The 16,554-nt window shown below is 33.4% G+C and overlaps 1 protein-coding gene across 5 annotated transcripts in view; it reads right to left on the reverse strand.

Annotated features, from left to right (window-relative positions):
- Positions 1-6,597: 6,597 nt before the first annotated feature.
- Nrx-IV (neurexin-4) overlaps positions 6,598-16,554 on the reverse strand; it is a 75,515-nt gene continuing 65,558 nt past the window's right edge. For all 5 annotated transcript variants that reach the window (XM_067787646.1, XM_067787644.1, XM_067787645.1 and 2 more), the window contains 5 exons: positions 14,132-14,469; positions 10,533-10,712; positions 10,097-10,441; positions 9,871-10,005; positions 6,598-9,800 (listed from right to left, as the gene is read on the reverse strand). In XM_067787646.1, the coding sequence (XP_067643747.1) occupies positions 9,610-9,800; positions 9,871-10,005; positions 10,097-10,441; positions 10,533-10,712; positions 14,132-14,469 (1,189 nt within the window). In that variant the 3' untranslated portion in view covers positions 6,598-9,609. The remainder of the gene's footprint in view (positions 9,801-9,870; positions 10,006-10,096; positions 10,442-10,532; positions 10,713-14,131; positions 14,470-16,554) is intronic.

Consider the following 16,554-nt stretch of genomic DNA (forward strand, 5'->3'; position numbering starts at 1 on the left):
AGCACCTAAATAGCTCCTAATTTTGATATATTTTTTATTTAAAAAATGAAATTTAGGTTGTGGGTCAACTAGCTTTACGTCAAGCTAGCAGGCCCACACTTTTTTGCGAATATCTCGAAACTTAATTAAAACCTAAATTATCTTTTGTGGCCCTAAAAAGCACCTAAATTGCTCCTAATTTTGATATATTTTTTATTTAAAAAAATGAAATTTAGGTTGTGGGTCAACTAGCTTTACGTCAAGCTAGCAGGCCCACACTTTTTTGCGAATATCTCGAAACTTAATTAAAACCTAAATTATCTTTTGTCGCCCTAAAAAGCACCTAAATAGCTCCTAATTTTGATATATTTTTTATTTAAAAAAATGAAATTTAGGTTGTGGGTCAACTAGCTTTACGTCAAGCTAGCAGGCGCCCACACTTTTTTGCGAATATCTCGAAACTTAATTAAAACCTAAATTATCTTTTGTGGCCCTAAAAAGCACCTAAATAGCTCCTAATTTGGACATATTTTTTATTTAAAAAAATGAAGTTTAAGTTGTGGGTCTGCTAGCTTGAAGTAAAGCAAGCAGACCCACACTGTTTTGCGAATATCTCGAAAACCAAATGAGCACCTAAATTATCTTTTGTTGCCCTAAAAAGCACCTAAATAGCTCCTATTTTGATATATTTTTTATTTAAAAAAATGAAATTTAGGTTGTGGGTCAACTAGCTTTACGTCAAGCTAGCAGGCCCACACTTTTTTGCGAATATCTCGAAACTTAATTAAAACCTAAATTATCTTTTGTCGCCCTAAAAAGCACCTAAATAGCTCCTAATTTTGATATATTTTTTATTTAAAAAAATGAAATTTAGGTTGTGGGTCAACTAGCTTTACGTCAAGCTAGCAGGCGCCCACACTTTTTTGCGAATATCTCGAAACTTAATTAAAACCTAAATTATCTTTTGTGGCCCTAAAAAGCACCTAAATAGCTCCTAATTTGGACATATTTTTTATTTAAAAAAATGAAGTTTAAGTTGTGGGTCTGCTAGCTTGAAGTAAAGCAAGCAGACCCACACTGTTTTGCGAATATCTCGAAAACCAAATGAGCACCTAAATTATCTTTTGTTGCCCTAAAAAGCACCTAAATAGCTCCTATTTTGATATATTTTTTATAAAAAAAAAAATGAAATTTAAGTTGTGGGTCTGCTAGCTTGAAGTAAAGCAAGCAGACCCACACTTTTTTGCGAATATCTCCAAACTTAATTAAAACCTAAATTATCTTTTGTGGCCCTAAAAAGCACCTAAATTGCTCCTAATTTTGATATATTTTTTATTTAAAAAAATGAAATTTAGGTTGTGGGTCAACTAGCTTTACGTCAAGCTAGCAGGCCCACACTTTTTTGCGAATATCTCGAAACTTAATTAAAACCTAAATTATCTTTTGTGGCCCTAAAAAGCACCTAAATAGCTCCTAATTTTGATATATTTTTTATTTAAAAAAATGAAATTTAGGTTGTGGGTCAACTAGCTTTACGTCAAGCTAGCAGGCGCCCACACTTTTTTGCGAATATCTCGAAACTTAATTAAAACCTAAATTATCTTTTGTGGCCCTAAAAAGCACCTAAATAGCTCCTAATTTGGACATATTTTTTATTTAAAAAAATGAAGTTTAAGTTGTGGGTCTGCTAGCTTGAAGTAAAGCAAGCAGACCCACACTGTTTTGCGAATATCTCGAAAACCAAATGAGCACCTAAATTATCTTTTTTGGCCCTAAAAAGCACCTAAAAAGCACTTCATTCTCAAACAACTTAAACTTATTTTTGAGCACTTGGGTCTGCCAGCTTTACGCACGTCAAACCGATAACTCGACCGATAAAAAACCGATAAAAAAAACAATAGTAGAACAAAAAATTGTCTGTATCGGTTGTTACCGGTGAAAATCCGACTAAGCACTACTCAAATAGCCCGAAATTATTTGTTGGTGTTAAACTTGCATTTGTTGTGGTTTAACTTCAACTCCCGATGTAAGCCCTGACTTTTTACACATCGAACTTCACGAGTACGAGGTGCATACGCCAATTTTATAAAGATTCCAAATCTACTAGGAACCATGTCAAAAATTCGCTACATACATAACGAGTCCACGATAATGCACATACCGCTGGTCATTTAGCAAAACTCGACTCAGGGCTGCTCATTTCAAAGTCGACTCTTATATGTTAAATAAATAAAAAGAATTTGGTTTGTGTGTGTATTAATCAAAATTTATTAAAAATAATTTCTAATCAATAACTTAGCTTAATTCTATGGTAATAATTCAAGCTTCAAATGCTCTACTGTAATGTTTTTTTTTTTCACGATGCACAACTTAAGTGTGTTGTTCAATGTGATTGTTATTATTTAATATTTTTTTATTTGTTATAAATTGTTTAAATACAATTTTGTAAATCTTTTTAAGATGCGTACCTAGGAATTTCATATTCAAAATAAACCCAATATCGATGTGAATAAGATTTTTCTTTTTTAGTTTCATTTAAAACCAATTTATATGCTTAAATTTTAATTTTTACAAGTTTTAGTTCGTTTAATTTGAATTCCAGAAATAGTTTTTAATGTTATAAAATTTGGGTTGTTGAAAAAAATGTATAATTGTACTCAGCATATATTTTAAAATATGTACAACAACATATTTTGGCATGCATAATGCATGTCGATGTTTAAATAGTAAGTTATGGTTTAATGGAATGTTCGCTACTTCTACAACAAATCAAATCAAATCAAATGCATATTCGCTGCATTGTGAATCAAACTAAGTGTGATATCTTATCTGTCAACTGCCTGACAGGATGTTCAATATGGCTACTTTTTAGCGTTTTTACAGGGTGTTCAATATGTTGACGCATAGGACCGGCTAACTTCAGCCGGTGATAGAAAGAGTTACAGAATGAGACAGTGATAGTCAATTACAAATCAGGTGATCCAATCACTTTGGAATTTTGACGTCTACGCAGAAGATATCACACTTAGTTTGATTCACAATGATTCGCTGGTCAGCAACATTTCTTCCAAAATAAATAAACGCGCCCAGCAAAAAGCATACAAAAATATCAAAATAGAGCGTAAATTTATAGAGTACCAATGAATTGATTTGTTTCCTTTCTCAATAATAAGCATCATAGAAAAAACATAAAATTTTGAAATTAAATTTCTCATTTAAAGCAGTAAAGCATTTTTATGTACAATATGCGAATATAAAATAATATATAGAGGTGGGATTCTACCGGGTATTTACCATTTTTATGGGTAAATACCAGGAAAATACCCGGAATATTTCTTTTTTGTACCTTTTTTTGTGTATTTAAAAATCATTTGAATCGAGGCTGCTTGGAATTACAATTCAGCAATTAAATTTATACGTCATTTGAAATTTAAAAATTTTCCTTTTGATTTTAAACAAACAACCCAGCAAACACTCGGAGTCAGCCATTAGTCTGAAAGGAGTCCAAACTTTGGATCGTTTGCACTCGTTATGAACTCATTTAGGATCCTGAAGCGAATGTTATATTGCTCATATTTTGCCTCTAACATAAGTCTTATACAGGTCTCCTTCCGATATCATATATGAGCCTTATTGGCGTCATATACCGCTAATTTTGAGTATTTTAATGACACTACTTCAGGGCGGAAAACATAGGGGAGAAAATTGTTGTGATTAAAACTCCCATGAGGATAAGATAGAAATGAAATAAGTATTAGTTGAATTAATTATTTCTTTAGAATAAATTGTCCCATAAAAATTTCTGAGTTTTATTCTGGAGCTGCCTAGTTTACTGATTTTAATTTTTTCGTTTGTTCATAATTTCATCAAATTGGAGTCATAAAAGGTTCTAAGGTGATAGCATTTTTGAACCTGATATATTTCGGACAGACCCATATTGAACTCCAAAACTGCAAGAGAATGTTTATAGGGTACACATGTTTATGCAAACAAAGCTACCCCACAAACATGCTCACGGCGCTCATAATGTAAGAATCCGAAAGGAGTCCAAAATAAGTGGGCAGTGTAGGAATCAGAAAAGCGTCGAAACGCGTAGGAGGGTAAAAGAAAATTAAATTTTTACCTTTTATTTAACGGCCTAAAAGCTCCTACCCTAGCATGCAAAACTTATCGTTTATCAACTATTTATGCTGTTGTTGTTGTTGTTGTAGCAATGCTTCACCCCACCTAACAGCCGCGACCGATCACAAATTGTCATCAATATCCTCTAACGGGAGTCCAAGGAAACTTGCCGTTTCAACAGGGGTGGACCATAAGGAAAGGGGTGTTAGAGGCGTTGGTTCCACATTACAATTAAAGAGATGGTTGGTGTCATGTGGGGACACATTGCAAGCGGGGCATACATTTTGTATGTCGGGGTTGATTCTGGATAGGTAAGAGTTTAACCTGTTACAGTATCCAGAACGAAGTTGAGCAAGAGTGACACGCGTTTCCCTGGGGAGTATGCGTTCCTCTTCCGCGAGTTTTGGATACTTTTCTTTAAGTACTGGATTCACCGGGCAATTCCCGGCATAAAGGTCCGACGCCTGTTTATGGAGTTCACCAAGGACCTGCTTGTGTTTTTTTCGGTTCATACGGCTGGGTTCTCAGGTGCCGTATTTCCTCAAAATGCTTACGGAGATGACTCCTTAAGCCCCTAGGCGGTGCTGGTTCATCAATCAGATGTCTGTTGGGATGCACAGGTTTCTGGGTATTCAACAGAAACTGTTTGGTTAGCATTTTATTTCTCTCTCTAATAGGGAGCACTCACGCCTCATTGTGTAGATGGTGTTCTGGGGATATACGAAGACAGCTCGTAGCGGTTCTGATAACAGTATTTTGACAGGCCTGTATTTTCTTCCAGTGAGTAAACTTTTAGGCTCGGCGACAATATCGGGGACGCGTAGCATGCAATCGGCCGGCCAATTGCATGCTATTTATGCTCGTCACAGCGAGTTTGGAAGAAATTTTGAAACTTTGTTACGACAATTTTTCATTTTAATGCAAAGTGAGTTGCATTTGTAAATTATTGTTACACTTGCTATTCTTTTTTTGTGTAAGCATCGACGTTTTTCCGCTCATGGACGCTTCTCGACATTTTTAGTGTGACCGCAAAGCTGCCACGCTCTGTCCAGTTGTATCGAACTATATATGACCGCAATAAGCGCTGACGATGCCTAATAAATAGGCTATTAAGGTGTCAGATATTCAGAGTTTATTAGAGTTAAATATGACGGCAGAGAGTTCCAGTAGAGTATAATATGAGCTGTTTAAACACCTTTTAAGACTTATGTCGGACTCTTATTTAGACTCAAATGATATACGTTAATAGGCTCATATAGGACGACCATTGCAAGAAAGGAAATACATTGGTTTCGGCCTCCCAAATGAGCACATACCGACTGTAAACGCTCCAATTTAGATATGTTTCCGATTCTTTTTTGACTTAAAATGTTTACTGGGTAAACTTAAATTTTTGCAACGGCATGCATTATTGGCTAAATAGTTTTGAAAAACGCTGGATTGCAAATTAAAACTAATTCAAGCGATAGCGTAATGGATAACTATCCACCTATATAGGACAAATTGGGTACATTTTGGATTGAATTTGTGTGTTTGTTTCCCATATTTTCCAAAAGATTATTTTTACCCTTCTTTTGGGTAAATATTTGGGTATTTACCCATTTTTACCATATATAACCAATTTGCCGGGTATTTACCATTTGGCTATTTACCCCTTTCCCATCTCTAATAATATAATAGAAAGTTTCAAAACATTTTACCGGCGTTAAAATTCCATTTCTTTAATTTATTTTAACTTAAAAATAGTTATATAATTTTTAATGCAACGAAAGACCAAATAAAATATTACAAAAAATTAACTTAAAGTACAAAAAATGGACGGTATAAATTTGCTTTTAAGAGATGCCTATTTTTGTGTTGATTACATATACATAAACTTACATGATTCAATATAAAAAAAATAGCAATTTAGTTACTAACCTAAAAAACTGTAAAAAATACTAAACAAAATACTCAATGAAACCAAACAAAATAAAACAAAACCAGCGCATGAAGTGTTAATAAAAAATGAAAATCATAGTTTAAGATGGTGGCGTCTCAAAACTACAAACATATATGTGACCCGGTCTATGAATAAGTGGATTATGACTCAAAAAAGAAATGGCGAAAAAAAAGATGTTTTTTTTTTAAGAAACAGCTGTTAACAGCTTTGTTTTTTTTTTTTTGAGTCATAAGCCACCTTTTCATAGACCGGGTCACATATTACTTAGCAGTTCGTTCGAAGGAGTTGCAGGGCTTACCTAAAACTTTGTTTTGTTGATATCTAATGCGCGTGTAGATAAGTACACTTAACTTTTTTGACTAATAAATATTATGCACGTGATCTACATTTTTCAGATCAACAAGTTTTAGAACTTACAAACAAAATATATCGAAATTAAGATACAAATATAGAGAAGTAGTTCCACTTTATCTTCTTGGCCGCCATTGCCCCCATTTGACATAAACTGTGTTTTTTGCATACCCTTTCCTCAAAAAATAAATGTTCCAAAGCAATTTTTATTATTATTTTTTTTTTTTGAAATTCTGCTTTTTTATTTCTTATATGAATACGAAGCGGAAAGCATTTAAAATGTGTGTAGGGCACAGGAAAAGTTGCTACGTAGAAAGGCCTCTCTACATAAGAAAATTTTGTTGCGGGCAAGTATTAGTCTCAACAAAGGCCCAAGGACATACTTCTACTGCATTCCGGACTTGACATCATTTTAAGCAGACATCATAGTTTTTTTTTTTTTTGTCTATTCGGTCGTAAGGCCATTGCTGGGAAAGGCAGGTTGGCACTAGTTAAAAGCTTAGTCCTACTATGTATCTGAGTGGCTTAGGTGCTTTGCACGTGCGTTTGAGTGGAACAAAAAACTACTAAGCAATGGTTTGCATGACGGTTTTTTTCACTTAAAAGATCAGAGCTGAAAAAAATTACTCTTTTTTAAAGGACTATACAAAATTTATTTAATTTTTGAATGCGCCACTTTACAGCTATTTAAAACAGTTCACACATTTTACCACCTCTATAAATATTAATCCGATAAATTTTGATATTTGAAAAAAAAATACTCTATCAAAATTTCTAAATTTTCCCGATATTAGTTTGTTAAATTGTATCAACGACAATAAGACCACGTTTACACATGCCTTAATCTACAAAAAATCGTCGATAGATAATCTACGTGTTTACATATGTTCCATCCCTGGGAACTAATTATTTTCTGCAATATTTTCACGTTTCTCTTTTATTTTGTGCTTCCGTTTAGAGATTACAAGAGTGGGAACTTTTTCGATGAAAAAAATTCTCATCTCCAAAATTTGATTATAATTACTGATTATCAAAGGGAAAATTTTATATGGGAAATCTAGTTATATAATTAACGATTGGGAGTTATGTGTGAAATTGGAGATATTATCATTATAAGTAAACTCGGTCTAACATAGTTTATGTCAACTAACGTTATTATTTCACTAAGGTTTTATTTCATTTTTTTTTTACTTGTTTCACTTTTTTTATTGTTTACTTATTTTATTTTATTTTTTATAAATTTTTTTCATTCATTTCTTTTAATTAAGTTTTTTTTATTTAAGTTAGTAGAAATATAGGCTTTTTTATTTAATTGTTGTGCTCATCATATATTTGTTCTCTTCATTTTTTCTTTTATCTAATTTTTTTAACATTTTATTTCACTTACCTTTTTGCTTTATTTTTTATAATTTGCTTAATTTAATCATAATGTCTTTTTAATTTTTAAGTTTATATTACCTTGTTTTTTATTCATTATTTTTTCCATTATTTAATTTATTTCATTGTTTATTTTTTTAGCTATTTCTGTTATTACTTATTTTTTTATTATTTGTTTTTTTATTAATTATTTTCATCATTCTTTTTTTTTTATTATTTATTTTTTGTTCTTTTTAATTTTTTTGTTATTTTTAATTTTTTTGTAATTGTTTATTTTTTATTATTCTAGATTTTTAATTATTTTATTTTTTCATTAAACTTTTACATTTATTCTTTTACCATAACTTTTTCCATAAGGCGTTTTATTTTTTGTTACTGTGTTTCGATATTTAGTTTTATTAATTGTTTTATTTTTGTATTAGACACAAAATGTTTGAGCCTGGACAAAAGAAGATGTGTGGTGTGTTTTATATATATAATTTTGCATTGATTATACTCAGATGTGATATTTAATTATTGTTAACTTACGTTCCTGAGGAAGACGCGAATATGCGTCGAAAGTTTTTATTATAAATTTATTTTTACTATTTTCTTTCATTCATTTTCTTTTTACAAATTTTTTCAAATTTTCTTTTATTATGAATTTTCTTTTATAATTCATTTTTTCTTTTAATTTTTTTTTTTAATATACACATAGTTGTTATTTGTTTTTTTTTTTTTCATTTTATCATTAATTTTGATTCATTATTTATTTTCTTTCTTATTTGTTGATTATTTTATTATAAAATAATTAAATTTGTTCATAGTTTTATTTTATTTTTGTTCCATTAGATATTTTGTATTTTATAACTATATTTTAGTTCTAGTTTCTTTTCATTACAGTATTTTTTCGTTAGTTTTTTTTTATTAATTTTATTTTTCCTATTATCGAATTTAGAGCATACATTGCAGCTACGCTACATATTCAAGACAGATTTCCTAGTATCAGCAATCACTGCCTTCAAAAAATTAACTAAATCTGCCGATAATGTAGTTTCCTATCTTTCCCTAGTTCTCAAAGGAAAGAGCGTGTGAAAACAGCAAAAGTAATTGCAAAAAATTTTTCATTTTCATTGAAGTTTGCCTTATTAATCTGAAAAATGTACATGCGTACATACGTTCCACCCCTTCGCCCATTTTTTCAATATTTTCTTTCCAATGTTGATGTTTATTTGTTAGTAAACCTTTTCTAGCTAATTTCTACTCCTTTCGAAATTGGCAGTGTAGTGTGTATTACACAACGCCGAAAGATAAATCTTTACACCTGAATAATTTTCTTTGAAATATAACCATTGCTGTTATAACCATTTTACTTCGATTTTTTCTTTTTCATATTTAAGTTAAAATATGATTTCTGGATAAAAGTATACATTTCTTTTTTCATCTTATACCCTAATTTGAAGATGTTCTAATGTCGCGCTTTTTCGTAGTATTTCGTTTACTTATGCATTCGTCGTTATGCTTGCCAAATGTCTTCGTATTTGTTTTTATTTTAATTTTAATTTTTTGTTTTTTTTGTTTGTCATGTAATGCTTATGATATTATTACTTAATTAATATGTAAAATAAATGTACGGGTATGCATTTAGCGATACAATTCTCCACACTCTACTTTGTAAACAAAAGAAAAAAAAACATATATAAGAATTCAACAATATCTTCATATTCATATTTGTGTAGGTGCATACGCATGCGCGTTTTGTGTATAATTGCTATTGTAGAGGTTATGCAGTAGACTGCTTAGAACTATAGCTATCGCTGTGACTACGAGCTCCAACTGTCTACATGTTGTATGCCGAACTATATAAACCACTCTTTTCGTTTTGTAACTTTATGACCAGTACGTGAATGTAATACAGCTTCATCAGGATCATCAGCATTAGCGGCACCCTCGTCTTCATGCGTTAGATAATCACCTTTATGCCGATGCACGTAACGACCAATTAAGAAGATCATAAACAATAAGAGCAGTAGCAGTAGTACGAGAATTACTGAAATACAAAAAATATTAGTTATTAGTGTGAAAAAGAAAATCGTATTTTAAATATCTCAAGCCATTACTGCCAAGTATAACTGAAAAACCGCCATAAGCGGCACGCAATTTGTCTTCATCGACCAACGGTGGTGGACGTGTCTCAATTTCTATGGGCGGATGTGTTACTGGTTCCACGCCACAAAAGTCTTCAGTTAATTGTGCTTTTTAAGGAAATAAAGTTAATTTTATTAAAATATGCAATTTCACTTGTCTTCTAGCTTAATACAATTTCCGTATGCATTTATTACTCACTTCCTAACGATTTCACATTTGGTGGTGGATTCTGTTGGAACATCAATTTCAACGGATAAATATCATCGAATTGCACACGTGATACACAACCCACAAAACCATCAGTCATCGATTCATTTTTACCAATATACATATATTGTATATTATTGAATTGTGCATCGGCGCTTGCTTTTATATCGAAATTATATTCGACTGGCTCGTAATTATCCACTGTGAGTACCACTGTAGAACCGCTATTTTTACGCGAAAAACGCACATCATGATATTGTCCGAGACCAAAATGTTTTTTAGGGAATATTATCTCCTGACGTTCAAACCCAAAATCGAATACACAACGTAAATGACCTGCAAAAGCAAAATATTTTTGTTTAGCATGCAAGCAACGATTTAAGGAGGAAGCGAGAAGTGGATTCCTAATCTTCACATACATCCTTACCTGAATTAGATATTTGTATAGTTAAATATTCGCCAGTTAAATTGGAGGAGAAACCAAGCAGGAAACCTTTGGGTATTGTTGTTGTAAAACCTACACGTATATTTTCCGCAATTGTTGAACGGAATGAACCTTCGAATTCGTAACGTATCATGGAACTTGTGCGTAAATTAACACCAATTTCTGTAAATAAAAAAAAAATAATAATAGTAGTTAAATCAAGTTAGTTCTGATCGTAATTTTGAATGTGGAATTTTTTTCTGATTTCGAAAACGAGTACTAGATGGCGCTGAAACCGACGATGATTCCTAGCCCGATGCCGCGGGAAATACTTTTTTTAGTCTTCGAATTTTGCGTAAAATGTGTGTTTAACTCGCCTCTTACGACAGGCGTACTTTACGTGGGTTTATTTTATGCCATATGATCCACTGGGGTTTTGTTTGTTTGAGCTCTTCGAGCGACCGATTCTATTACTACTACGCGTTTCGATGCATTTTCATATCTACATCAGGGAGTCTAAGTCCTATATAGCATTCCGAAGAATATTCCTAACGTAAATTGGCTTGACGAATTTATTTCGACGCCTTTTTGATAGGTTATGTTAGGTTGAAAACAAACAAACCTAAAAACTGAAACTAAAAAACCCCATTCAGAAACCAGGACATATGTTAAAAAAGAGCTGCGTCCTCTTGGCAAATAGTTGATGCTTTCTAGGACTTATGCTACTAGCTGCTTCTAGATCTGATAGCTGTGCCATTTCTTATAGCTGGAGTCGTAGCCATGCGGAAGCAGGGCACGAGCACAAGACGTACTCGTTCGTTTCCTCCTCTAACCCGCGCTTCCTACATCTTCGTACCAGCGTGTGACGGCAGAAGGCAGTGTCCAGTCAGCTTTCCCATCATGAGCCTACAGCGCCCCTACCACTTTTCAATGATACGCTACAGTGATCTGACAGCTTGTAGGATTTGTTTATTTCCGGATTTGAGCAGTATACCACTGACTATACCCACCCATTTTTCGAAAACTCATAACTAATAAATCAATGGAGAAATAATACGAAAACAGTTGCGATGTATTACTACAAATAATCCCGGATAGTAACGTATTTATTCTGAAATAGTCCACAAATCATCTCCAAACATTTCCGAAGATATTCCCGAAATTATCACGACTAGTCGGGTAATAAGTTTAACGTATGAAAAAGAAGTTCATATCAAGCTTATGAATAAATGGTACGACAGAGAACTGGCGCAAATGAATAAATGCAAATATAATAATTATAAGCTTGCGATACAAACAGGTGATTGGAACGAATATAAAAATATAAATCGTATCTACAAAAAGCTAGTAAAAATAAAGAAAGTTAAATATATGGAAAATAAAGTCGAAATGAATGAAAATAACGCCAGAGAAATGTGGAAACATCTTAAGCAAGCGGTTTGCTTAACGAGAGATAACGAAGGGATTAAAAAGGCGATAATAGATGGTATGATGGTAGAAAATGAAACTGAGCTGGCAAATGGTCTAAATAGGTTCTTTATAAATAGCGTAATAGAAATTAATAACATCATAGAACCTTGCCGTGTAGCACTAAGTGATGTACAAGTCAATTCTAGATTAAAGTTTGCCAAAATAACAACAGATGAAGTTATTAATATTCTGAAAGAGTTCAAATATAAAATAGGCGGCAGAAAACTTATATCTGATGGAGTACTTAAAGACTGTATATCGTCTACAGGATATTTCTACGCACAAATAATCAATAACAGCCTAGAAGAGGGTCTTGTACCAGAAAAGTGGAAAACGTCAACGGTGATACCAGTGGAAAAAGTTAAAAAGACAGTAAAACCTGAAGAACTTAGACCCATAAACACCCTGCCTAGTGATTGTAAAATACTTGAAGCTTATGTTAAGAACCAGTTAACGAAATACCTTGAAGATAATAATATACTAGCCCACCAGCAGCCAGGCTTTAGAAAGAAACATTCATGTGAGACAGCTCTTAATTTGGTGATACATGACCGGAAAGAAGAGTTAAATAAAAAAAAGTGGTTGTTTCAGTCTTCCTAGACCTCAAACGAGCTTTTGAAACAGTGGATAGGGAGATCTTAATCAAAAAAATGGAACGTATTGGTATAACTGGTATAGAACTTGACTGGTTTCGCAGCTATTTGAAGCAGAGGAGACAGAAAACGGTTATAAATACCGTGATGTCTGATGAATTGGAAGTACCCATAGGGTTACCACAAGGCTCAGTTTTGGCACCGATACTGTTCTTAATTTATATTAATGATATAGTTAACGCTATTGAAGGTTGTGAAATCAAACTATTCGCTGATGATGCATTAATAATGATTAGTGAGAATAATATTAATTCTGCACTTTCTAAAATACAACATGAACTGAATAACCTGTATAAATGGTTGTGCGGAAATAGACTGAAACTTAATATAAATAAAACGAAATTTATGATAATAACAAGGAGGAACGTTAATGAGGATATAATTGGTTTAAAAATAAATGATGACAGCATACAAAAAGTTGACAGTATAAAATATTTGGGAATTATAATTGATAACAAACTCAAGTTTGAAGAACATATAAACTACACAGTCCAGAAAGTTGCGAAAAAAATTGGGGTTATGCAGAGAACATCCAAATATATTCAAAAAAAGTACAAAATAATTATATATAAGTCCATTATAGAACCGCACTTTGTAAACTGCCCATCTATTCTATTCATTGTGTCAGACAAAGAAATAGATAAACTTCAAAAGATGCAAAACAGATGTATGAGATTTATTCTTAAAAAACCTAGAGATACTCGTACGGCTGATATGCTGAGAAGTTTGAACTGGTTAAGTGTAAAGCAAAAGATTTTTTTTCACGCTATGAAGTTTATATTTAATATTAAAAGTGAAAATGTACCTGAATATCTAAGTAAAAACGTAGTATTAGTTAAGCAAACACATAACATTAATACAAGGAATAAACACAATTTCAAACTGCCTTTATTCAGAACTGAAATAGATCAGCAAAATATTTTTTATAAAGGTCTAAAAAGTTTCAATGAACTGCCTATAGATATAAAAAGTTGTAATGAAATCGGAGCTTTTAAAGCAAAACTTTATGAATATTGTAAAACCTTAGCAATAAGATAGTAAATTGTAATATAATTTAATTAATGAATTAGGCTTTTTTGCCGTAATAAATAAATGAAATGAAATGAAATGAAAAAAATAATCCCAATATGATCTCTTAAATATTCCCGAAATACATTTGAAAACTTTCGCGATTGGTCCCGACATAGTCTGTTTATTTCTTAAAACAAAAATTTCGAAATGAGCCCAAATAAAATCCGAAATTATCTCGAAACTAAGCCTAATAACATTCTAAAATAATTTCTAAATAGTCCACAAATTATCCCTAAACCTTTTCTTAAAGGGATAGGTAAAACAGGTCGGATATAATCCGGACATAACCTCGTATGATCCGTACATAGCCTCCAAATGACCACTAATAGTTACGAAATCTTCAAAAAAAAATTCCGAAATAAGTTTGAATTTCTAACTAGAGAGATATTTTGTTCAAAACCAACTTACCATCAGCACAAATTGGACCTTTGAATGCACTCCAACGACAATCACACGAATAGCCATCGTAACGCTCAATGCAGGTACCATTATTAAGGCAAGGACTCGATTCGCAACGTCCCACACAATCAGTATGCACACCATACAAACCACGTACAGCATACTGCCTAAGATCTACCATTTTACCATTGAGCAATAAGGCACGAATGCAGCCCACATAACCATCACGATACTCTGTGGTGGCACCAATAACCAAATCAGAAGTGAGGTGTAGAGCGCGTACTGGACCCTGCGGCTCACGTACCTCCGCTTTGATTGAACCATCAACAACCAGACGTGCTTCTTTGCTATAAAGTAAGAAACGTTCATTTAAACAAGTAAGGAAGGCTAAGATCGGGTGTAACCGAATATTACATACTCAGCTGAGAGCTTTGGAGACAAAATAAGGGAAAACCGCCATGTAGGAAAATTAACCTAGGGGAACCCTGGAATGTGTTTGTATGACATGAAAGTATTAAAGAGTATTTCAAAAGGGAGTGGGCCATAGTTCTATAGGTGGACGCCATTTCGGGATATCGCCATAAAGCTGGACCAGGCGTGACTCTATAATGTGTTTGTACGAGATGGGAATCAAATGAAAGGTGGTAATGAGTATTTTAAAAGGGAGTGGGCCATAGTTCTATAGGTGGACACCTTTTCGAGATATCGCTATAAAGGTGGACCAGGGGTGACTCTAGAATGTGTTTGTACGAGATGGGAATCAAATGAAAGTTGTTAATGAGTATTTTAAAAGGGAGTGGGCCTTAGTTCTATAGGTGGACGCCTTTCCAAGACATCACCATAAAGGTGGACCAGGGGTCACTCTAGCATGTGTTTGTACGAGATGGGAATCAAATGAAAGGTGGTAATGAGTATTTTAAAAGGGAGTGGGCCTTAGTTCTATAGGTGGACGCCTTTTCGAGATATCGCCATAAAGGTGGACCAGGGGTGACTCTAGAATGTGTTTGTACAATATGGGAATCAAATGAAAGGTGTTAATGAGCCAGGGTGACCCAGAACATCATCTGTCAGGTACCGCTAATTTATTTATATATGTAATACCACGAACAGTATTCTTGCCATGATTCCAAGGGCTTTTGATTTCGCCCTGCAGAACTTTTTCATTTTCTTGTACTTAATATGGTAGGTGTCACACCCATTTTTTCTAAAGTTATATTTTGCGTCAATCACCATGTTTCATCCCTTTTTTCGTATTTGGTATAGAATTATGGCATTTTTTTCATTTTTCGATATCGAAAAAGTGGGCGTGGTCATAATCGGACTTCGCCCATTTTTAATATCAAGATAAAGTGAGTTCAGGTAAGTACGTGAACTAAGTTTAGTAAAGATATATCGATTTTTGCTCAAGTTATCGTGTTAACGGCCGAGCGGAAGGACAGACGGTCGACTGTGAATAAAAACTGGGCGTAGCTTCAACCGATTTCGCCCATTTTCACAGAAAACAGTTATCGTCATAAAAGTTATGCCCTTACCAAATTTCACAAGGATTGGTAAGTTTTTGTTCGACTTATGGCATTAAAAGTATCCTAGACAAATTAAATGAAAAAGGCGGAGCCACGCCCATTTTGAAATTTTCTTTTATTTTTGTAATTTGTTGCACCTTATCATTACTGGAGTTGAATGTTGACATAATTTACTTATATACTGTAAAGATATTCATTTCTTTGTTAAAAAAAAAAATTTTAAGTGGTCGTGTTCATTCTCCGATTTTGCTAATTTTTATTTAGTACACATATAGTAATACGAGAAACGTTCCTGCCAAATTTCATCATGATACCCCCAACGACTGCCAAATTACAGCTTGCAAAACTTTTAAATTACCTTCTTTTATAAGTGGCCGGTAGAGGTTTAAGCCGATCACTTTATCGGCGGCGGCGGCGTACGCTCGGCGGCGTGAGCGGCGCGCCGACGTATGCCGGTGTTCTTACTTTTCTTGATTTTTCTATTTAAAAAAAATACTTAGGAAAGGTTTTGTTTGTATGTATTTAAGGAAATTAACGTTTTGGCCATTTCGGAAAGATCCTAGGTTTTTGCCCCAAAATCTCGCAGATCGTTCAAAAATTTTCAGGAGTAGCTCTTTGCGGAGGGATTGTCCCTGGTTCGCTTACTCCAGAGAGGCTTCGAACCTAACACCGGTCTTTGGAATTGGTACTGCTGCGTCTGCTGAAGAGAAATGGAGATACATAAAATGGTCACACTTTTGTCTGTATATCTGGAGCAAAGCGTAGTTTCACCTGGGGTTAACTCCTAATAATCGTCGCAAACACAATTTCTTTAAATCATTTGTGGCTCCTTGGCGGTCACGCACAAAGGCGACTTACGATTGCTATTAATGGTCTAATACTCAGGACTCTCGTGGCACATGGCGCCTC

Source organism: Eurosta solidaginis, chromosome 5 (assembly GCF_040869045.1).
Source record: "Eurosta solidaginis isolate ZX-2024a chromosome 5, ASM4086904v1, whole genome shotgun sequence".
Classification (NCBI taxonomy): domain Eukaryota; kingdom Metazoa; phylum Arthropoda; class Insecta; order Diptera; family Tephritidae; genus Eurosta; species Eurosta solidaginis.